At 38.0% G+C, this 23,788-nt stretch overlaps 1 protein-coding gene across 7 annotated transcripts in view; it reads right to left on the bottom strand.

Moving 5' to 3' along the window:
* Adam12 (ADAM metallopeptidase domain 12) overlaps positions 1-23,788 on the bottom strand; it is a 435,473-nt gene that overhangs the window by 150,849 nt on the left and 260,836 nt on the right. For all 7 annotated transcript variants that reach the window (XM_021253283.2, XM_021253280.2, XM_021253281.2 and 4 more), the window contains exon 5: positions 1,856-1,932. In XM_021253283.2, the coding sequence (XP_021108942.2) occupies positions 1,856-1,932 (77 nt within the window). The remainder of the gene's footprint in view (positions 1-1,855; positions 1,933-23,788) is intronic.

Raw genomic sequence — 23,788 nt, 5'->3', positions numbered from 1 at the left:
TCCTGTCACACATGCATTCTCTGTTCTTTGCTACCTCCTAGAATATACTCCTAGAGGGACACCTTTTGTTCACTCCTGAGACCCCAAGACCTAGAAAGTGCTGGCACCAGAGATGTGCTCAAGGGAGCTTTACTGAATAAATAAGAAACCGGAGAGAAACAAATTCAAACAAGGTATCTTCTTCACTTCTCAGAGTAGCAGACATGTTAAAGTTCATCAGTGTCTACAAATAAGATATGAGAAATGCTTTTTAAGAGCAATGCTTGTGTGCAAATACACGTGCTGTATTTGCAAAATGATTTTGGTCTGTACTGTATCTACTGGCAGAGAGGCAGATAAGATTAGGTAACAAAATCAAGAGGTAGAGTGATATGTATGGTCCGACTATTCCTATCAACAGATGAACACACTCCAATTCCTGACTGTGTTTCACATGCTTTGAATGAGTGGTAGGAGGTGTACACCCTAGTTTGTTGCCATTTTGACCTGAGTGAGGTTGGAATAGGGTGAAGAAGAACAATTCTGTGTACATATTCCTGGATTTCAAGGGTAAGTACTTAAACATAAATCAGATATATCCACATCAGGGCGGTGGGAGTAAATGAAACTCACATTCTCTGCTGACTGTAAGGAAATCAAGGCAGTTTTTGAAGAACAAAGTGGCAGGACTGTGTTTGGTAACAGTGAAAATTCTCACACCCTCCTTACCACATTCCCTCTCCTTCATTAAACTCCTCTACAGAGTCCTAGGCAGAACAGACTGCCAGGGCTGCACAGGACAGACATCCAGGGTCATGCGAGGACATAAAATGTGGTATATCTGTCAAATGGGATGCTTTATAGCTATTAAAGGAGTGGGCCAGCCCCTTGTGAACCAAAGAGGATGATGAACAGAAAGGCAAATCCCAGGATGAGACAGAGAAGACGTCATTTTGTGTGTGTTGTATTGTGCTGTGTGTGACTGGATCTTTGTTGGTGTGTATGGTGAGGCTGTGTTATTTTGTGAATCTGCTATGCATTCCCATTCACCACAGTTCCACCCAGAATTCAAGGGCATTACAGTTACTACTGACATACAGAGTGCAATCTTGCTTTTTAACTCAAGCCGGTACTTTCTTCCAGTGCCTTCTCTCTCTTCCCTCTCGGTACGTAAGTCCAATCCACTCAGGACTTTCAGAATACAAGCTATTAGCTCACAAACTCAATAAATAAGCCCAGTTAAAAGGCAGAGGCAGCTGGAAATTTGTCAGACAAATGGTTTTCCCGGGGAGCACATAAGAACCAGCTGATGGCTAACAACTGTGATTTGGAAGGAAAAGGGCTGTGAGGAAAGCCTAAGGTTAGCTTGTCGAGCAACAAAAGATAATTGTTTCTTGCGTTGTGCCTGTAGCATAGCAGCAAACCCCTACCAATGCATGCCTATATTCAACTCACCTTGTATATTGTTAAATTAGTTCCTTTATTTTGTTTCCTAATAGGAGGCCCTTTTAAGCTTTTATTAAGCCAGCAGCTGAAATGTTAATATGTACCATCCTATCTTTTAAAATGGGGAGTTATTAAGCTTCCAAGGCATAGAAATGAAAGATAATTCACACAACACTGGATTTTGAGACTCAGGCCAAGCAGGCCTGAGAAAGGCCTTCAAAGAGGAGCAGTAGAGAGAGGTTAAGATCCTGCGTAAGCCATGCACCTACCAGTAGTCAATCAAGGGCCTCCCCCCTTTTACCCAGGTGGAGGGGCAACTGTGCTTTGAGCCCCATTACTCTCTCCCAGTGCTTTAGAGTGAGTAGGAAAAGACAGAGGTAGTCGGTGGTGGCATGTTAGGACCAAAGTTGCCATGGCCATGGCCACTTACCTGAGACCAGAACAGGTGCTGAGACTGACCATTGAACTATCATATCCTTGCACATGTCCATGGTAGTAACAATGACCCTAAAAAGGATAACAGAGAGGACTGGTTTAGTAATAATTTCTTCTTGCCCACTTGTGACAATTGTTTTCAATTCTTTCCATTTGTTTTTAGCCATAGAATTTCCTTTTGCATGAAATATTGCATGAACAGCCTTAATAGTTAATGTTGACTAATGTGACCTAGCCAGGATCTATGTATGGTCAGAGTATCTGATTTGCTCAGTTATCATCAAGAAGGTTTTAAAATGCATCAGTTCCATTCCAGCCTCTCTGACATCCTCCAGGAAAGCCCTGATGCAGAGTGTTTTACAAAATCCAGCAGCAGAACAAATCATGTTGACATCGCCATTTTACCCTCATGTACATTGTCTTTGGTAATGAGATGAGGAACTGTATGGGGTATTTAAGCACACTGTGAAATGTAATAAAACGAGACCTGAATCTATGGCTTATGGAAACATAAAAAGCAGATGAGAGGAATGGAGAGAGGACAAAAAGAGGGGACCTCACTGAATTACCAATGGAGTGCTGAAGCCTGCCTCAGCAGGAAGGCAAAATAGGAAGGTCTTCTAGATCAAAGACAAAAATTCCTGTGTGACATGCCTGCAACCCTCTAATCTTTAATAATGTCACTGCTTGCCAAAAGAAACCACAGCACAACACTTCCTTAGTGAGGATGGATATCTGTCCAGACTCAAGGTTAATTTTATGTTGAACAGAGGTTGTGCTGAAGCCCCAGTTAAGTAGCTGACTGGCAAGAACTGGCTGAGCACCTGCAGCACACTTCGTTCAGGTCCTCTAAATGCCAGTTGCCTTCAGGATCCCCACAGAGATGGATGAAGTGGATGCTCAGGTTCAGCAAATGGCTCCCTTCCTCATGACAACAGTAGTTCACTTCTTCCATGGAAAGGCTTAGCATTCAGTTGTCCTGCCCCAAAGACCACACTGACTTTGCTAAGAAAAAGGTCCAGATGGGTTTGAGCAATAGAGGAGACCAGCTAACACCATGACAAAAGGGCTAAAGTGATTTTGCTGTCACACAGTACAGGGCCATCTTCTGGGATTATGTGAAAGACAGAGAGGAAGGAGACAGGAAGGCTGTAGGGATATTTGTTATTTTGTTGACTTTTTTTTATTGATTTCAGAAGCTCTTTATATATGATATTAATATTTTACCTGTTATATGAGAAAAGTCTTTTAACTTGGCTGATGACACTTTTTGTTTTTCACAGTTTCTGGCTTTCAAAAATTCAAGTTTATTCATTTCTTTTTGAATTTTGTGTATTACTTAAGGCAGCTTTCTGCAAGGTCACATATATGTTTTTCTTTATTGCCTTCTAATTTTGTAGTGTTGCAATTAGTTCTTTAATCTGTCTGGAATTTATTTAATACTTAGAACTATGGGGTTGGAATCTGGGTTTCCCCTCTAAACTAGGAGCCAGCTCTTCTTTACCCCCATCTGTCCTTCCTCACTGACTTAGAATGCTACCTTTGCATGTATCCAACACCTGAGATATGCTTGTGGCTTCTTTTGTACCCTTTGGTCCACCGAGGCAATCCTCCATTTGTCTCTTTCTGTGCCAATGTTATACCATTTTAATTATAATTATTTTATATGGCATTTTGATGTCTGATAGAAAAAGTTCTCTTTTTAAAATTAAGATTATGGTCCCAGCATCTGGAAGGAAGCTCCCTGCCTCCATCCCAGGCTCCTAGGGCAGTGAAGCTCAGCCAGTCCCAGCACCCGAAAGGAAGCTCCCCCACCACCATCCCAAGTTCCTAGGGCAGAGAAGGTGAGTTGCATGGGCACCAAAAGCACCCCCTCCTGTGGAAATGAGAAGATACGTAAACAGGTCTCAAAAACAGACTTCTGGATCACCTACAGCAACCCCAAAGGGAAACGAGATAGAACAATCTGATATTCAACCACCTGGACTCTCTGAACTGGCAACAAAAGAGGATCTGGGAAAAATGAAATCAGAAATAATTACTCAGATAACAGCAAAGATTTTGCTCATGGTGCAAGACATGATTAAAAAATCTAGAGAGGACACAGATAAAAAAATAGAGGATCTGAGGAATATGATGGAATCCCAACATAGGAAACAAATGGAATCCATAAAACAGATACAAACAGATTTCCAAGAGATTAAAAACTCCATCGAAAGTCTGCACAGCAGAATGAACCAATGTGTGGATAGAATTTCACATACAGAAGATAAGATTGCGATTAGTGAGGAGGAAAAGAAAAATTGCTTTAAAATTGTAAGGGAACATGAGAAATCAATCCAGCAGCTGCTAGACGATGCAAAGAAGAATAACATAAGACTGATTGGAGTCAATGAAGAAAGAGGAGAGAGTGCAGATGACATAAAAAAAAAACTGTTCACAGAAGTGATGGCAGAAAACTTCCCAAGGAGGGGAAAAGAACTTGATATACAGATAAGTGAGGCATATAAGACTCCAGCTCTCCTTAATCAAAAAAATCTACACATAGGCATATAATAGTTAGGATTCCAGAAATTCAACAGAAGAATAAAATTCTACAAGCAGTGAGAGAAGAGAAACAAATCACATACAAAGGAAAGCCCATCAGAATCACAGCAGACTTCTCAATGCAAACCCTCAAGGCAAGAAGAGCTTGGAGTGATGTATTTCAAGCCCTAAAGGAAAACAGCCTCCAACCCAGATGGATGTACCCTGCAAAACTATCTTTCAAAATTCATGGAGAAATAAGATACTTTCATGATAAAGAGCACCTCAGGAACTTCATGAATACCAAACCCGCACTCCAAAACATTTTAGACGATACCCTAGGAAAAGACAATGAGGATCACAATCCCAGGAAACCCAGCAGAATGAATCCACTGGGCATGACAAGTTAAATGCAAAGGGGGAGAATCCAACGAAAAGAAAAAGTCATGACAAGGCTTTCAAAATTTTTAACTTCATCTCCCTAATGAGTGTATAATCAATCTTATTATGGTACTGATTAGTATTTTTCTGATTCTAGAATTGCACACCATTCCTTGTGCTATACTGGCTATTTATCATCTTCTTATGTCTACATTTTAATTAGGTTGTCTATTAATGAGTTCTAAGAATTCTTTATATATTCTGCTCATAGGCTATATGCATTGTAAATATGGTCTGTTTAAGCACTACTTTTCATTTTAATGGTGTCATTTAAAGTTCTAAATTTTGATGGAATCTCATTTATCAATTTTTTTCTTTTATACATCATGTTTTTTGTATCCTAGGTGGTTCTTGCCTACTCTGAATTCATAAATATTTTCCCTTATAATTTCTTCTTAAAGTTTTATACTTTTAGCCTTTCTTATTTAGGTTCATAGATCCCTTCAAGTTATTTTCATGTATGGAAAAAAAGGGTTGAGGTTAATTTTTTATATATGGATACCAGGTGTTCTAGTGCCGTTTGCTGAAGACACTGTCTCTTCCTCAGCTCTTGAATTGAGTTTATATTCTATAAAATGCTAATGTTAAATAATCTTTCAAAACTCAGTGGATCATATATGTGTGGTTCTATTTCTAGATTCTCTGTTTTATTCCAGTGATCTATATGTCTTTCCTTACACCAACACTGCCTTGATTACTGTAGCTTTAGAAGAAGTCTTAAAATTGGGTGCTAAACGTCTTCCAACACTGTTTTTGTTTTCGTTTTTGGCTTTTCTGGGTCCTTTGTACTCCTACATAACTTTTAAGTTTCAATATCCAGTTCTTCATTTATAGCAAGTATACACAGACTTGAATTTTTTATATACCTTGTGTTTTCTAATCCTGCTAAATTCAAGTGCAAGTTCTAGGGGCTCCTAGAGATTTCTTAATATTTTCTCTGTAGATGATCATTTCATCTACATATAAAGATTTTGCTTCTGCTGTGCCAATCCTATCCTAGTTGTGTCATTTTATGGCCAGACTATTTTGGTTTAGACCTATGTTTCAAAGTCTAATGGACAGATGAAGAGTGGGCATATATGCCCTTGTTCCCCACTTTAGGGAGAAAGCATTGTATCATCTCCATTCATAGAAGGAGTTTTTGTTGGAAGTATGGAGTACATGTCTTTGATCTGTTGAGAAGGTTCTGTTCTCCTTCTAGTCTCCTGATAGCTTTTACCATGAACAGCTGTGGAATTTAGTCCAATACTCTTTCTCCAACTAGTGACAGGATCATATGGCTTTTTCCTTTCCTCTGTTAGAATGATGACTTTTGGGGGTGGATCTTCCAATGCTGAACCAACACTGCCATCTCTATAATAAAACCACTTTCTACATACTGCCAGATCTGACTTCTAAGAGTTTGCTTTGTTAAACAAATTTCTATCTATGTTCATATTTTTTCTTCTATTATCTTTATCCAGTTTTAGGATTAGCACAATGTTGAGTTCCTAAAATGAGGGGAGAAGTGTTCCTTCTTTTTTCTGCTTTAAATGTTTGATATAATTTATCAGTTAAAATGTTTATGAGCCTGCTGTTGTCATATAGGTAGGTTTTCAAGCTAGGAATATATTTTCTTTAATAGGTGCTATTCAAATTTTGTATTTCCTCCAGAGTTAGTTTCATTAATTTGTCTTCTAAGTTACTTCTTAGAAGTTGTCAAATTTATTTCAAAAAAGATTTTTGTAATATGCTTTCTATATCCTTTTAAATTCTGTAAAATCTGTGGTAATGTCTCCTAGCTCTTAATATTGTAATTTAAAAATGTATAACTGATATTGTGTAACAGGAAGAAAAGGTCTAAAAGAGCAGGGGAATTGTGAGGGGTAGGGGAAGGGAAGAAAGGGAAAGGAAAAAATATGAGAAGAGGAAAAAAATGGAAGCAAGGTCTTTGCAAATAGAGAAGGGTGGAGGGGGTGAAGGGAGGGCAAGGGAAGGGGTAAAAAAATAAGGACCAAGAGACTCATGTAATGGTACAAGATCCCACTGATGAATGTAACTGTATTTTATACCTAAAATGTACCAATATAGTTAATGGGGGAAAAAAAAGAATTATGTCTACTCAAAAGTTATTGAAGTTCTAACTCCCCACAACTTGTCTTTATGACCTTATTGGAAATAAAGTCTTTGCAAAGTTGAAAAAAAAAATAAATAAAATTAAGATTAAATTCCCACACCACAAATCTCACCATTTTAAAATGCACCATTTCAGTAGGTCATAGTACATTGTTTATAGTACGTATAACACCTGATTTCCTCCATTGTTCAATTCTATAACCTTGTGCAGTGATTACCACTATTCAATTCCAGAACATTTTTGTCACCCTGAAAAGAAACTTGGAACCTATCAGCAGCTCCTTATCATTGCTTTGTCCCTCAGGCCTTGGCAACCCCTACTTTCTGTTTCTATGGACTTACCTGTTCTGTTCATTTTACGTAAATGGAATCATACAGCATATGGTCTCATGATGTGCTTCTTTCATTTAGCCTAATGTTTTCAAGGTTCATTCATGTTGTAGAAAGTACTGGTACTTCATTTCTTTTTGTTGCTCAACAATATTCCATCATATGAATAAGGATTTTGCTTATCATTCCTCAGTTGGTGGGTATATGCATTACGTCTAGTTTTTGCTATTATAAGTAATGCTGTTAGGAACATTTGAATACAATATTTTGTGGGAACATATGTTTTCAATTATCTTGGATACACACTACAAGTAGGTATATGCATATATACCTACGAGTGGAATTGTTGGATGTTATGGAAACTCTATGTTTAACTCTCTGAAGTACTGCCTGTTTTCCCTTTTCCCAAGTAGATGAATCACTGTATATTCTCACAAGCAATGTATGAGAGATCAAACTTCTCCACATCCTCACCAATTCTTGTTATTGTTTATCCTTTAAATCACAGACATTCTAAGGAATGTGAACTGCTAACTCAATGTGCATTGGACTTCCATTTCCCTGAAAACTGATGATGTAGAACAATATTTCATATTATTAGAAGACATGTCTAGTCAAATGATTTGCTTATGTCTAATTGGGTTGTTTATTGTTAAATTGCAAGTGTTCTTTATATATTCTGAATATTAGTCCCTTATTAGATATGTGACTTAAAATATTTTCTCTGATTTTGTGGGTTATCTTTTTATTTTATTGGTTGAACATTTTGAAGCACAAAGTTTTTAATTTTGAGAAGATCCAAGTTGTCTATTTTTCCTTTGGTTGCTTATGCTTTGGAGGATATATGTAAGAAACCATTATCTAAGGTCATGAAAATTTAAACCTGTTTCCTTTTAAGAGTTTTACAGGTTTAGCTCTTACATTAAGATCCATAATCCATTTTAGATTATGGTTTGAAGTAGGAGTACAACTTCATTCTTCTGCATATGGACAACAAATTATTCCAGAACCGTTGATTGAAAAGACTCTTTTTTTTTTCCATTTAGTTTATTGGTACGTTTTAGGCATACAATACAGTTACATTCATCATTGGGATCTTGTAACTTTACATGCTGTATCTTGGTTCTTATTTTTTCCCCATTCCCCTGCCCTCCCTTCACCGCCTCCACCCTTCCCTATTTACAAAGACTTTGTTTCCATGTTTTTCCTTTTCTCAAACTTTTTCTTTTCCCTTCTTTCCTTTCCCCTTCCCCTCCCACCTCCCCTACTCCTTTAAACATTTTCTTCCTATTTCACAATATCAATTATACATTTTGATTCTTATTTACACTTTTAGTTTTTCACACCAGAGGAACTATTTGGTATTTATACATGTGTGTCCTATTTATTTCACTTAAGAGTATGGCTTCAATGTGGATCCACTTAGCTATGAATGTCTCTAGTTTCTCATTCTTTATGGATGAGAAGTACTCCATTTTATTTAAAAAAATCACATCTTCTTTATCCAGTCTCCATTTGATGGGCAATTGGGCTGCTTCCAAGTTTTAGCTATTACAAACTGTGCTGCTATAAACATGGGTGCACATATATCACTGTGGTATGATTCTTTTAATTCTTTTGGGAAGATATCCAGTAGAGGAATAGCTGGGTCAAATGGGACTTCCAATCCTAGTTGTTTGATGTATCTCCACATTGATTTCCACAGTGGCTGCACCAGTCTGCACTCCCACCAACAATGAAGAAGGGTTCCTTTCTTCCCACAACCCTGCCAGCACTTGTTATTGGTTGATTTCATGATAGCAGCCATTCTTTCTGGGGTGAGGTGGAATCTCAGTGTTGTTTTCATCTGCATCTCTCGAATGACCAGTGATACTGAACATTTTTTCATATATTTATTTGCTGCTTTTACTTCTTTATCTGAGAAATGTCTGTTCATTTCAGATGCCCATTTTTGAATTAGGTCTTTTAAATTTGGGAGGTCTGATTTTTTTGAGTTCTTTATATATTCTAGATAGTAGACCTTTGTCTGAGGAATAGCTGGCAAAATTTTTTTCCCACATTGTAGGTTGTCTCTTAGCTCTGTTGATGGTGTCTCTTGCAGTGCAGAAGCTTTTTAAAAGGATGAGATTCCATTTGTTGATCCTTTGTGCTAGTTCCTGTGCTACTGAAGATTTGTTCATAAAGGCCTTTCCTATGCCAATGTCTTCGAGAGTTCTACCTAACTTGTCTTCCAGTAAGTTTAGTGTTTCTGTTTTAATATTTAGGTCTTTAATCCACTTCAACTTTGGTTTAAGTGTATGTTGAAAGATAGGGGTCTAGTTTTAATCTTTGGTAAGTTGAAATCCAGTTTTTCCAACACCATTTATTAAAGAGGCTATCTTCCAGTGAGGATGGTTGGCTTGTTTGTCAAAATGAGGTAGCTGAGTATGTCTAGAGTTGTTTCTGCACCTTCTAATCTATTCCACTGATCCTCGGGACTGTTTCACTGCCAGTACCATACTGTTTTTATCACAGTGGCTTTGTAGTGCAGTTTCAAGTTGGGACTTGTGATACCCCCTGCCATGACTCTGTTGCCTACAATTCCTTTTACTATTCTAGGTCTCTTCTAGTTCCAGATGAACTTTTGGATTGTTTTCTCTAGTTCTGTGAAATATGCAGTTGAGATTTCAATCAGGATTCAATTGAATCTGTATAGCAGTTTTGGAAGTACAGCCATTTTCACTATATTAGTTCTTCCTACCCAGGAACAAGGGATGTCTTTCCATTTTCTTATATCCTCTTCAATCTCTGTTTTCAGAGTATTGTAGTTCTCAATGTAGAGGTCTTTTGTTTCTTTCGTTAGATTGATTCCTAAATATTTCATTTTTTTGGATGGTATTGTGAAAGGGGTTGTTCCCCTAATTTCTCTCTCAGTGAGTCTGTTATTTGTGTACAAGAAGGCTATTGATTTCTGAGTGTTGACTCTGTATCCAGATACTCTACTGCATCTGTCAATTAAGTCTAGAAGTCTTTTGGCAGAGTTTTTTGGGTCTTCTATGTAGAGTATCATATCATCAGCAAATAATGACAGCTTAACTTTTTCCTTTCCTATCTTTATTCCTTTTATTTCTTTCACTTGTCTAATTGCTGTGGCTAATGTTTCCAAAACTATATTGCATAGGAGTGGTGATAATGGGCATCTTTGTCTTGTTCCTGATTTTGGCATGAAGGTTTTCAGTTTTTGACCATTTAGTATGATGTTAGCTGTTGTTTTTTCATAGATAGCCTTTATCAAGTTGAGATAAAGACCATCTATTCCAATTTTCTGCAGTTTTTTTTTATTATGAGTGGGTGTTGAATTTTATTGAATGCTTTTTCTGCATCTATTGAAAAGATCATATGGTTTTTGTTCTTGACTCTGTTAATATAGTGTATTACATTTATTGATTTGTGTATGTTGAAACATCCTTGCATCCCTGGGATAAATCTGACTTGGTCAGGGTGTATGATCTTCTTGATGACTCTCTGTATTCTATTTGCCAGTATCTTATTGAGGATTTTTGCATCTATGTTCATTAGGGAGATTGGCCTGTAGTTCTCTTTTTAGGTTGGGTCTTTTCCTGGTTTTTGGAATCAAAGTAATACTTGATTCTGGGAATGAATTTGGAAGTATTGCTTCCCTTTCAATTTCATTGAAAAGTTTAAAGAGTAGTGGCAGTAGTTCTTCTCTAAATGTTTTGTAGAATTCAGCAGTGAAGCCATCAGGATGTGGGCTTTCCTTTGTTGGTAGATTTTTAATTACATTTTCCATTTCACAGATTGTAATTGGGGTGTTTAGAATTTTTGTATCTTTTTCATTCAACTTTGGTAATTCGTACATATCTAGTTATCTGTCCATTTCTGTGTTTTCCATTTTATTAGAGTACAGTTTCTCAAAGTAGGTATTGATGATCCTCTGGATTTCTGCTGGATCTGTTGTGACTTCACCTTTTTCATTCCTAATTGCAAGTATTTGAGCCTTTTTTTCCCTTTTTTTTTTGATAAGGTTGGCTAAGTGTGTATCAATTTTATTTATTCTTTTTGTTTGTTTCTTTGTTTGGTACTGGGCATTGAGCTCAGGTCTTTGCTCTTGTGAGGCAGGTGGTGGAACCACTGAACTAAATCCCTGGCCCAATTTTATTTTTTCTTTTGAAAAACCAACTCGTTGATTTGTCGATTTTTTGTATTCTTCTCTTAGTCTCCATTGTATTGATTTCTGGTCTGATCTTTATAATTTCCTCCCTTGTATGAGCTTTGGGTTTGTTCTGCTCTTCGTTTTCTAGGTGCTTAAGATTCAGCATTAGGTTATTTATTTGAGCTCACTCTGTTTTCCTAGTGTGGGCATTCACTGCTATGAATTTCCCTCATAGAACTGTTTCAATTGTGTTCCATAAATTCCTGTATGTTATACTGGTATTATCATTTATTTGTAAAAGCTGTCTCATTTCTTCTTTAATTTCCTCTATGACCCATTGGTTGTTCAGGAGAATGTTATTCAATTTCCATATGTTTGTGAAGTTCTTGCTGTTTCTTATGCTATTGATTTCCAATTTAATTGCACTATGGTCTGATAATATACACGGGATAACATCAATTCCTTTGTATGTACTTAAACATGTTCTATGAGCTAGGATGTGGTCTATTATGGAGAATGACTGGTGTGCAGTTGAAAAGAATGTATATTCTGATTTTGTGGCATGGAACACTCTGTAGATGTCTATTAAGTTCATTTATTCAAAAGCATAGTTTAGTTCTATTATTTTGCTGTTGATTTTTTGTCTAGGTATCTGTCCATTTTTATTTTTATTTTTTATTTTTGGTACTGGGGATTGAACTCGGGTCCTTGCGCTTATGCAGCAGAAGGCGAAACCACTGAGCTAAATTCCAAGCCTGCTCAGTCCATTTTTGACAGTGGGGTATTGAGGGCCCCACTGCAATTGTATTAGTGCTTATTTGGTTTTTCATGTCCCTAATACTTGTTTTGTATGGTTGGTGCATTAATATTTGGTGCATATATATTTATGATTGTCATCTCTTCCTCTTAGATTGTTCCCTTTACAAGGATGTAGTAACCTTCTTTGTCTCTCTTAATTAGTTTTGGTTTGAAATTTGTCTGCAAATAAGACGGCTATCCCTGCTTTTTTTCCAAGTTCCTGTTGATGGAGAACTGTTTTCCACCCTTTAACTTTCAGTCTATGAGTTTCTTTTTGAACTAGGTGTGTTTCTTGTATATAGCATATTGTTGGATTTTGCTTCTTAATTCATTCTGCCAGTCTATTTCTTTTGATTGGTGAATTGAGGCCATTAACATTAATGGTTATAACTGATATGTATTGACTTATCATTGTCATGTTATTTGCCTGTTGTTGGTTCTTTTTTTTCTCCTTCTCCCTTTAATTTCTTGCCTTCCTGATGAATTTGCTCTGTTGGGCCTCATGGAGTTGTGACCTTCATTGTCTTTTTCTAGGATATTGTTTAGAATTGTTTGGAGTGCTGGTTTGGTATTCATGAAGTTTCTCAGGTGTTCTTTGTCATGGAAGTATCTTACTTCCCCATCAATTTTGAAAGATAGTTTTGCAGGATACAGCAGACTAGGTTGGAGGTTGTTTGCTTTTAGGGCTTGAAATACCTCACTCCAGGGTCTCCTTGACTTGAGAGTTTGCACTGAGAAGTCTGCTGTGACTCTGATGGGCTTTCCTTTGCAGGTGATTTGTTTCTGTTTTCTAACTGCTTGTAGTATTTTGTTCTTCTGTTGAGTTTCTGGGATCTTGATTATTATATGTCTAGATGTAGATTTTTTTTGATCATGGCTAGTTTGAGTCCTATATGCATCACTTATCTGTATGTCAAATTCTTTTGCTCTGTTTGGGAAGTTTTCTGTCATTAATTCCGTGAACATTTTTTTTTAATGCCATTTGTACTTTCTCCTGCTTTTTTGTGGACTCCTATGAGTCTTATATTATTCTTCTTTGCATCATCTAGGAGCTGTTGGATTGATTTCCCATGGTCCCTTACTATTTTTAAGAGATCTCTCTTTTCATGGTCAATGACTGCCATCTTGTCTTCTCTATCTGATAGTCTGTCTTCAGATTGGCTCAGTCTGCTGTTTATGCTTTCAATAGAGTTTTTAATCTCCTTGATATCTGTTCAAATCTGTTTCATGGATTCCATTTTTTCCCTATGTTGGACATTCATGGTTTCCATCATGGTCCTGAACTCATCTTTTTTTTATCTGTTTCTGTTCTACAGTCTCTAATCATGTCTTTCATTCTGCTCACCATGAAAAGACTTCTTTATCCTATCTAATTTTCTTTTGAGCAGTTTTTTGTTTTTTTTTTTTTTGGTACTGGGGATTGAACTCGGGACCTTGTGCTTACAAGGCAGGCAGCAGAACCACTGAGCTGAATCCCAGGCCCTCTTTTGAGCAGTCTGGAAAAATTGTGCTTTTTTCAAAGGTTTATGAACTGTCATTGCCTGTTTTCTCTTTCAGATGAATTTTAGTATCCATTTCTAAGCTCTGAAATAAGCCATTGGAATTTTAGCCTGGGCTACACTGATGGTATAGATCAATTGGGGAAGAAGTATTTTCACAATGTAGAGTTGTCTTAGTCACATATATACCTAGTCACTTTTTTGAATAAGGTCATTTTTGTATCCTTTAGTGAAGTTTAATACTTTTTACACATGGCCATTGGAAAGTATTTTAAAGCTTATAGGTAGGTATTCTATAGCTTTAATGAAATCTTGAATTGTATCTTCTGTCTTATACATGGCTATTTTTAATGTAAAGGAAAGCTTTTGGTTTTGTTAAGTTGATCTTATAGCAGATATCTTGCTGGATCATCTTATCAATTTAATAGTTTGTGGCTTATCTTGGATCATCTATGTTGCTGATCATTGCAATTGCAAACAAAGTCTTGTGGGCTTCTTTTTGGACCCTCACCAACACTCAAGAGTGGGATGGCTGGTGTCCAGTAGCTAATGCAATAGAGGGAATAGTGGGGCAGGCATGTGTGCAGGGCAGGGGGCAGTAGGTAGAGGATAGCAGTTCAGGCTTGGGGCTTAGTTTTATTTGGCTAAGGGATTTAGGCATGGGAGTGTGGCACTCAAAATGCTTTCCCTTTTCCTCCCCCACCAAGACAGATGCATGAGAAGTGATGCCTGGGGGGATCGGGCAGCTGCCACATCTGACACCCACCCACCAGGCCATCAGGGGAGGCAGCCCCTCTTGCTCGTGGGCCTCCTTTGCATCTATGTGAAATGGATTTTGGATGGCTCCACTGTCCCCTCTTTCTGTCTATGTGATTCTTAGGTACTTAGGAGAGGCATGATGATAATTTTCTCACCGTGAAGGGATTACTTAATTGGATTGTAATGCCCCAGGGGATCAGAAGGATCCTTATCCCCTCACAAGCTCTGTGCATAGGGTGGGGGATTTCAGTGCCAGTTGCTGTTGGAATTTAAACTGCCTGAGGTGACAGAAATGACTAGGTTTCAACTGCTTCTGGTCTTTGGGGTCCATCATAGAATTTCCCCCATTTTAGAGAAATATGAAACACTGCTATAGACAGCTAAATGTAAGTAAAGAAATTAAAAAGCAAATAATGACAATAATCTTAATGAGCAACATTTAGAACTTCAAAGTCATTTATACTCAATTTCTATCTGTAATAGATTATTTATCAAATGCATTTTCAAATTAAATACACAAAAATATAAGCTCATTAAAGCATGATCTAAGAACAAATTAGTATCATATTAATTTCCAGTTCAACAACTTGGTTAAATATTGTTTACGAAAGGGGCATTGGATTTTAGCTCTTCTAAACTCTTCTTTAAAATAAACAATTCCACCCTCTTAGTTAATCATCACAAGTTAATGATATATTTCTCAACTCTAACAACACTTTGGATTCACCTTCAGACTACTGATTAACAAGCTCATTGCTCACTCCCAACAGGGCATAACTTCTTAGATTACTAAGTATAATTGCTAGACTTCCAAATGGCACCTTCTCCAGGGCAATTCCAACTCTGAGAAATTTATTTTTTTCACCATGACTCACAAAACATGTAAAGAAATGTGATTTGGTTTTTGTAAATTTCACAACTCAGAAAGACAAGGTGGTTACACCATGACATGTCACGTGGTGGGGGAATTTTATTGTGGGAGTGAAGGAAAGACATTTTCTGCCCCTGCTGGGGGACTGACCCTCTTAGGCAGGCAGCACCATGGTCAGGGGCCACCAGCATCTGCCCAGATGTCCATGTGGGCCTGTATCCTTGGCCAGTCTGTCTCTATGCAGGCCTTGTGACTCATGAGTTCTTGGCCTATTATGTCTGGATGTGCCACACCTGTGGCAGGTACAGCAGGCAGCCAAGGCACCAGAGAAGGTCTTACACCCCAGGGCCCCTGTTCCTGCTGCTCACCACAGCTGCCCTCACTGGGGAGCCGTGGGCACTGCTCTCTGCACACACCTTCCCAGACTGCATCCATCTCCTTTCTCTAGTTGTCCCAAAGGCATCAAACTGTGCAGTCACTTTTTCTTCTGCTCATGTCCCTAAAGACAGCACTGAATAAGATGTCATCTACCAGGACAGTCACCTTTGCCTCATTCTGCTGATCCAATACATTTTATTTCTACCAACAAAACCTAACATAGAAAAGAGTCTCAAACAGGCATAACCACAAAATTACATCTTTCCCTTTATAAAACTTCTAACCATATATTTTATACACTTATTATTTAACTTAATGCATTTCTCCTCACCAGTAAAATACATTTTCCTTCTGTTTAATACTATCAATCAAATATAATGGTGGGTGAGAGGAATATAGAATAAGAACTCTTGAACTTGAAAATTGGTAGCCCTCAACTCTGCCCTGTGGGAAGTCAAATCAAACTTCTGTTACTCAACTCCCAGTGGACTAGAAAGAAAGGAATTTTATACGCTAAAGTGGTAACAAAAATGGCCCAACCTTGTGATTAAAAGGACTGCTAACAGACAAAGTCTATGAGAGGGAAAAGTATTCTGAGTGCTTTTTTTCCTGGGAACTCAGAGCACCCCTTTAACCCCCTGCCATAGGCAACATGGTAAACTACTTTGATTTGGTGCTTGAATCACAAAACGTTTTAGCTGTAAGGAAGCTGGAGGCCATCTAAGGCTAACTTTGTCCTTCTAGCAAGATTCTTCCTTGAACAGAGGTGGAAATTGAGGCCCTGCTGGCTAAGAAGCCATCAAAGTTCACAGAGGTGACTGATATCAGGATCAGACCACTGGACACCAGGCCAGATAGTTTTCTCCCTTACATTGTGGTTGGGAGATTGTAGTTTTTCTCTTCTTAAAATGAAAAGCTTTTGCCTAAAATGCACACTTGCATGGAATGCTGCCTTGAGTATAGCAAAGCCTCATTACTATGTCACTCATGGGATCACAGGAAAGTGAAGTCATTTCTTAAACTCTGAGAGAAGTCTGCAAATGGGGGTACAAGGGAGTGTGTGTGCCTGTGTGTCAGCCTGCATTCCAGCATCACTGTGCTCAGGCCTGTGGTCCCTGTACAGAACATCAGGCCACCACAGACCAAATGTTTGTTTGAGACTCAAACAAGGTGACAGTGCATTCAAACAAAGCACAGAGTGACTTTGCAGCCTCTGTGTTTAGAGTCAGCTGCCCCTTGCCGAGCCTTGAATATGTGGAGAATGGGATCATTAGGACAGCAGTCAACACACCCATCCTCCAAAGGCTATCTCTGCCCCCACTGCTCTAACAAGAACCACGTCTGTAAGAGACTGTACAGAGCTAACCTCAGGGGCCATTCAGGTAATTTCACTGTGTTGGAATTCTGCATTGGAGAACACATGCTTAAGAAATCATGTTCAGATTTTCCAGGACCTCCCTGCAAACTGGGCTTGGAAACACTTGTCTGGAATCATGAGAGCATGGGATCCATCTGGAGATGGAAGGGTTAGGTTGAGACTTGTAGTCTCAGTTTATAATCTGTAAAATGGGATCAATCAAATAAACAAGACATGGAGACACAGTTTTTAATATGCAAGGCACTGAAAACAAATATGGAATAGCAAAATAAGTATTTAACCCCATTATGCTGCAAACACTATTTTCCAACTACTCCTTTTCTCCATATAGAATCCTGCTTCAGCATGATTTTGCTGAATGAATGAACAAATGTGTGTGAGAGAAACTGATCCAATAGAAAAAAGGTAGTGCTTGAGCAGAGCCACCCTCAGCACTGAGGAAGTGAACCTTCTAGGCCACTGTATTATTGTGCCCAGCACCAAGGACGAGAGCCCCCCCAGGGACTAGGAGATGAGCCACGTGGGTGCCAGCAACACACTCTCCCCCTCCCTTGAGACATGTCCACAAGTCTCAAAAACAGACTTCCAGATCACCTAAAGCAACCCCAAGGGGAAACAAGATGGAACAATCTGATACTTAACCATCTGGACTCCTTGAACTGGCAAAAAAAGAAGATCTGGAAAAAAGGAAAACAGAAATCTTTTCTCAGATAACAGCAGAGATTGTGCCCATAGTGCAAGACATGATCAATAAATCTAGAGAGGACACAGACTAAAAAAATAGAGGAACTGAGGAACATGATGGAATCCCAACATAGGAAACAAATGGAATCCATAAAACAGATGCAAACAGATTTCCAGGAGATTAGAAACTCTACTGAAAGTTTACGGAGCAGAATGAAACAATGTGAGGATAGAATTTCAGATATAGAGGATAAGATTGCAATTGGTGACCAGGAAAAGAAAAATTTCTTTAAAATAGTAAGGGACCATGAGAAATTAATCCACCAGCTGCTAGATGATGCAAAGAAGAATAACATAAGACTGATCAGAGTCAATGAAGAAAGAGGAGATAGTGCAGATGACATAAAAAACTGTTCCCAAGCAGGGGAAAAGAACTTGACATACAGATAAGTGAGGTATATAGGACTCCAACTAGCCTTCATTAAAAAAATATACACATAGGTGTATAATAAAGATTCCAGAAACCCAGGCTGGAGATTTAGCTCAGTGGTTCTGCCACCTGCCTCATAAGCACAAGGGCCCAAGTTTGATCCCTGGTACCAAAAAAAAAAAAAAGATTCTAGAAACCCAACAGAAGAACAAAATTCTATAAGCAGTTAGAGAAAAGAAACAAATTACATACAGAGGAAAGCCCATCAGAATCACAGCAGACTTCTCAATGCAAACCCTCAAGGCAAGAAGAGCTTGGAGTGATGTATTTCAAGCCCTAAAGGAAAACAGACTCCAACCCAGATTGATGTACCCTGCAAAACTGTCTCTTTTTTTGCACTTTATTAAATTCTTTTATTGGCACATTGTAGGTATACAACACAATTACATTTCTCATTGGGAATTGTACCTTTACATAATGCATCTTGATTCTTATTTTTCTCCCATTCCTAGCCCTCCCTTCACCCCCTCCACCCTTCCCTATTTACAAAGACTTTATTTCCATTTTTTCCATTTCTCATCATTTTTCCTTTCCCTTCTTTCCTTTCTCCTGCCTCTCACACTACCACCACCCATTTGGACCTTTTCTTCCTATTTTGCATTATCGATTATTCATTCTAATCATTGGTACATTTTAGGTATACAATATAATGACATTCATCATTGGAAATTTGCACCTTTACATAGTCTCTCTTGGTTCTTATTTTTCACCCTTGCCCAGCCCTCCCTTCAACCCCTCTATTCCTATTTACAAAGATTTTGTTCCTATTTTTCCATTTTCTCATATTAATCCCATTCCCTTCAATCCTTTCCCCTAACCCTCCCACTTCCTTTCTCTTTGCTCCTTTTCTTCCTATTTCACATTACCTATTATACATTTTAGTCCTTATTTACACTTTCAGTTTCTCACACTAGAGAAACTATTTGGTATTTATACATGTGTGTCCTATTTACTTCACTTAAGAGTATCGCCTCAATGTGCATCCACTTAGCTATAAATGTCTCTAATTTCTCATTTTTAATGGCTGAGTAGTACTCCATTTTATATAAAAAAACACATTTTCTTTATCCAGTTTCCAGTTGATGGGCATTTGGGCTGTTTCCAAGTTTTAGCTATCACAAACTGCGCTGCTATGAACATGGGTGCACATATATCACTGTGGTATGATTCTTTTAATTCTTGGGGAAGATACCCAGCAGGGGAATAGCAGGGTCAAATGGGACCTCCAATCCTAGTTCTTTGAGATAGCTCCATACTGATTTTCACAGTGCTTGCACCAGGCTACACTCCCACCAGCAGTGGAGCAGGGTTCCTCTTTCCCTACAGCCCTGCCAGCATTTGTTATTGGTTGATTTCATGATAGCAGCCATTCTTTCTGGAGTGAAGTGGAATCTCAGCGTTGTTTTCATTTGCATCTCTTGAATGACCAGTGATGTTGAACATTTTTTCATGTCTTTATTTGCTATTTCTACTTCTTTGTCTGAGAAATGTCTGTTCATTTCAGATGCCCATTTTCTGATTGGGTCTTTAAATTTGGGAGGTCTGATCTTTTTAAGTTCTTTATAGATTTGAGATAGTAGACCTTTGTCTGAGAAAGAGCAGGTGAAGATTTTTTCCCACATTGTGTGTTGTCTCTTCACACTGATGGTGGTTTCTCTTGCTGTGCAGAAGCCTTTTAATAAGAAGAGATCCCACTTGCTGACTGTTTGTGCTAGTTCACGGGCAACTGAGGTTTTGTTCATAAAATCTTTTCCTACACCGATGTCTTCAAGGGTTCTACCTAACCTCTGTTCCAACTGGTTCAGAGTTTCTATTTTAATATTTAGGTCTTTAATCCATTTTGATTTTAGTTGAGTGCATGGTGAGAGATATAGGTCTAGTTTTAATCTGTGGCAAGTTCAAACCCAATTTTTCCAGCACCATTTACTAAAGAGGCTATCTTTCCTCCACTGAGGGTGTTTGGCTCCCTTATCGAAGATGATATGGCTGAGTGTGTCTGGCGTTATTTCTGCATCTTCTAATCTGTTCCACTGATCCTCAGGTCTGTTTCTTTGCCAGTACCATGCTGTTTTTATCACAGTAGCTTTGTAGTATAGTTGCAGGTTGGGGATTGTGATATGCCCTGCCATGTCTCTGTTACCTAGAATTGCTTTTGCTATTCTGGGTCTCTTCTTGTTCCAAATGAATTTTTGGATTGTTTTCTCAAGGTCCATGAAGTATGCTGCTGGGATCTCAATTGGAATTGCATTAAATCTATATAGCAGTTTGCAAAACTATCTTTCAAAATGGATGGAGAAAATAAGATACTTTCATGACAAAGAGCACCTTAGGAACTTCATGAATACCAAACCAGCACTCCAAAAAATTTTAGACAATATCCTAAGAAAAGACAATGAGGATCACAACCCCAGGAAGCCCAGCCGAATGAATCCATTGGGCATGACAAGAAATTAAACATAAAGGTGGAGAATCTAAGAAAAATAAAAGTCATGGGAATGATAAGTCAATACATATCAGTTATAACCCTCAATGTTAATGGTCTCAATTCACCAATCAAAAGAAACAGATTGGCAAAATGGGTCAGGAAGCAAGATCCAACAGTATGTTGCATACAAGAAACACACTTAATTAGAAAAGAAACACATAGACTGAAAGTTAAAGGGTGGAAAACAATACTCTATGTGACAGGAACCTGAAAAAAAGCAGGAGTAGCTATCCTCTTTGCATATCCAGTGGATTTCAAACCAACACTGATTAAGAGAGACAAAGAAGGACAGTACATCCTTGTAAAGGGAACAATCCAAGAGGAAGAGATGACAATCATAAATATCTATGCACCAAACACTAGTGTGCCCAAGTATATAAAACAAATACTAACAGACATGAAAAATCAAATAAACAGTAACACAATAGTAGGGGGGACCTCAATATTCCACTGTCACAAATAGACAGATCAACTAGACAAAAAACAAGAAACAAAATACTGGAACCCAATCAAACTCTTGAATAAATGAACTTAACAGATGTTTACAGAGTGTTCGACCCCACAAAATCAGAATATACATTCTTTTCACCTGCACACAGGTCATTCTCCAAAATAGACCACATACTTGCTCATAGAACATGGTTAAGTAAGTATAAAGGAATTGAAGTTATCCCCTGTATATTATCAGACCATAGTGTGATGAAATTGGGGATCAATAGCAAAAGAAACCAGAAGAATTTCATTTACAAATGGAAATTGAACAACACACTTCTGAATAACCAATGGGTCACAGAAGAAATTAAAGAAGAAATCAGACAGTTCCTACAACTAAATGACAATATCAATACAACATATAGGAATCTATGAGACACAATGAAATCTGTCTTACAAAGGAAATTCATAGCAGTGAATACTTATATTAGGAAAGCAGAGCAGGCCCAATTAAACAACCTGATGCTGAACCTCAAGCTTATAGAAAAAGAAGAGCAAGAGAAACCCAAAGCTCATACAAGGGAGGAAATTATAAAGATCAGAGCAGAAATCAGTGCAATGGAGACTAAGAGAATGATGCAAAAAATCAGTGAAGCCAAGAGTTGGATCTTTGAAAGAATCAACAAAATTGACAAACCCTTAGCCAACCTTATCAGAAAAAGGAAAGAAAAGGCCCAAATCCATGCAATTAGGAATGAAAAGGGTGAAATTACAATGAACCCAGCAGAAATCCAGAGGATCATCAATATCTACCTCGAGAACCTATACGCCAATAAGATGGAAAACACAGAAGAAATGGACAGATTCCTAGACACATATGAATTACCAAAGTTGAATGAAGAAGACCTAAAAATTTTAAACAACCCAATATCAATCAACGAAATTGAAAACATAATTAAAAAGTTACCAACCAAGAAAAGCCCGGGTCCTGATGGGTTCATTGCTGAATTCTACAAGACATTTAGAGAGGAACTATTGCCACTATTGTTTAAACTCTTCAATGAAATGGAAAGGGAAGCAATACTCCCAAATTCATTCCTGGAAGTAAGCATCACCTTCATCCCCAAAGCAGAGAAAGACCCAACCGAAAAGGAGAACTATAGGCCAATCTCACTAATGAACATAGACGCAAAAATCCTTAATGACATACTGGCAAATAGAATACATAAGATCATCAAGAAGATCATACACCCTGACCAAGTAGGATTCATCCTAGGGATGCAGGGATGGTTCAACAAATGTGTATCAAACAATGTACTAGAGTTTATTAATAGAACCAAGGACAAAAACCATATGATCAACTCAATAGATACAGAAAAAGCATTTGACAAAATTCAACATGTGTTTATGATAAAAGTCCTACAAAAAATTGGAATAGACGGTCTCTACCTCAATCTGATAAAAGCCATCTATGAAAATCCAACAGCCAATATCATACTAAATGGTCAAAAACTGAAATCCTTCACACTAAAATCAGGAACAAGACAAAGATATCCACTATCACCACTCCTGTTCAATATAGTCTTGGAAACATTAGCCACAGTAAGTAGACAAGAGAAAGAAATAAACGGAATAAAGATAGGAAATGAAGAAGTCAAATTGTTATTATTTGCAGATGACGTGATACTCTACATAGAAGACCCCAAGAACTCCACCAAAAGTTTTCTAGACTTAATAACCAAATTCATTAGAGTAGCTGTATGCAAGGTCAACATGCAGAAATCAATAGCTTTCCTCTGCATGAACAACAGACTCACCAAGAGAGAAATAGGACAAACAATTCCTTTCACACTAGCATCCATAAAACTGAAATACCTAGGAATCAACCTAACAAAGGATATCAAAGACCTCTTCTCTGAAAACTATAGCACTCTGAAAAGAGAGATTGAAGATGATATCAGAAAATGGAAAGAGATCCCTTGCTGCTGGGTAGCAAGAATCAACATAGTGAAAATGGCCATACTTCCAAAACTGCTATATAGATTCAATGCAATCCCAATTGAAATCCCAGCAGCATACTTCACAGACCTTGAGAAAACAATCCAAAAATTCATTTGGAACAAGAAGAGACCCAGAATAGCAAAAGCAATTCTAGGCAACAGAGACATGGCAGGGGGTATCACAAGCCCCAACTTGAAAGTATGCTACAAAGCTACTGTGATAAAACCAGCATATACTGGCAAAGAAATAGACTGGAGGACCAGTGGAACAGATTAGAAGATGCAGAAACAACTCCAGAAACACTCAGCCATCTCATCTTCAACAAAGGAGCCAAACACCATCACTGGAGGAAAGATAGCCTCTTTAATAAATGGTGCTGGAAAAATTGGGTTTGAACTTGCCACAGATTAAAACTAGACCTATATCTCTCACCATGCACTAAACTAAAATCCAAATGGATTAAAGATCTAAATATTGAAACAGAAACACCGAACCGGCTAGAATAGAGTTTAGGTAGAACTCTTGAAGGCTCTGTTGCCCGTGAACTAGCACAAACAATCAACAAGTTGGATCTCTTCTTACTAAAAG

Source organism: Heterocephalus glaber, unplaced genomic scaffold (assembly GCF_053883595.1).
Source record: "Heterocephalus glaber isolate CG9 unplaced genomic scaffold, H.glaber_assembly_v1.0 deba00001497, whole genome shotgun sequence".
NCBI lineage: Eukaryota > Metazoa > Chordata > Mammalia > Rodentia > Bathyergidae > Heterocephalus > Heterocephalus glaber.
This window is presented reverse-complemented; position numbering and strand designations above follow the sequence as displayed.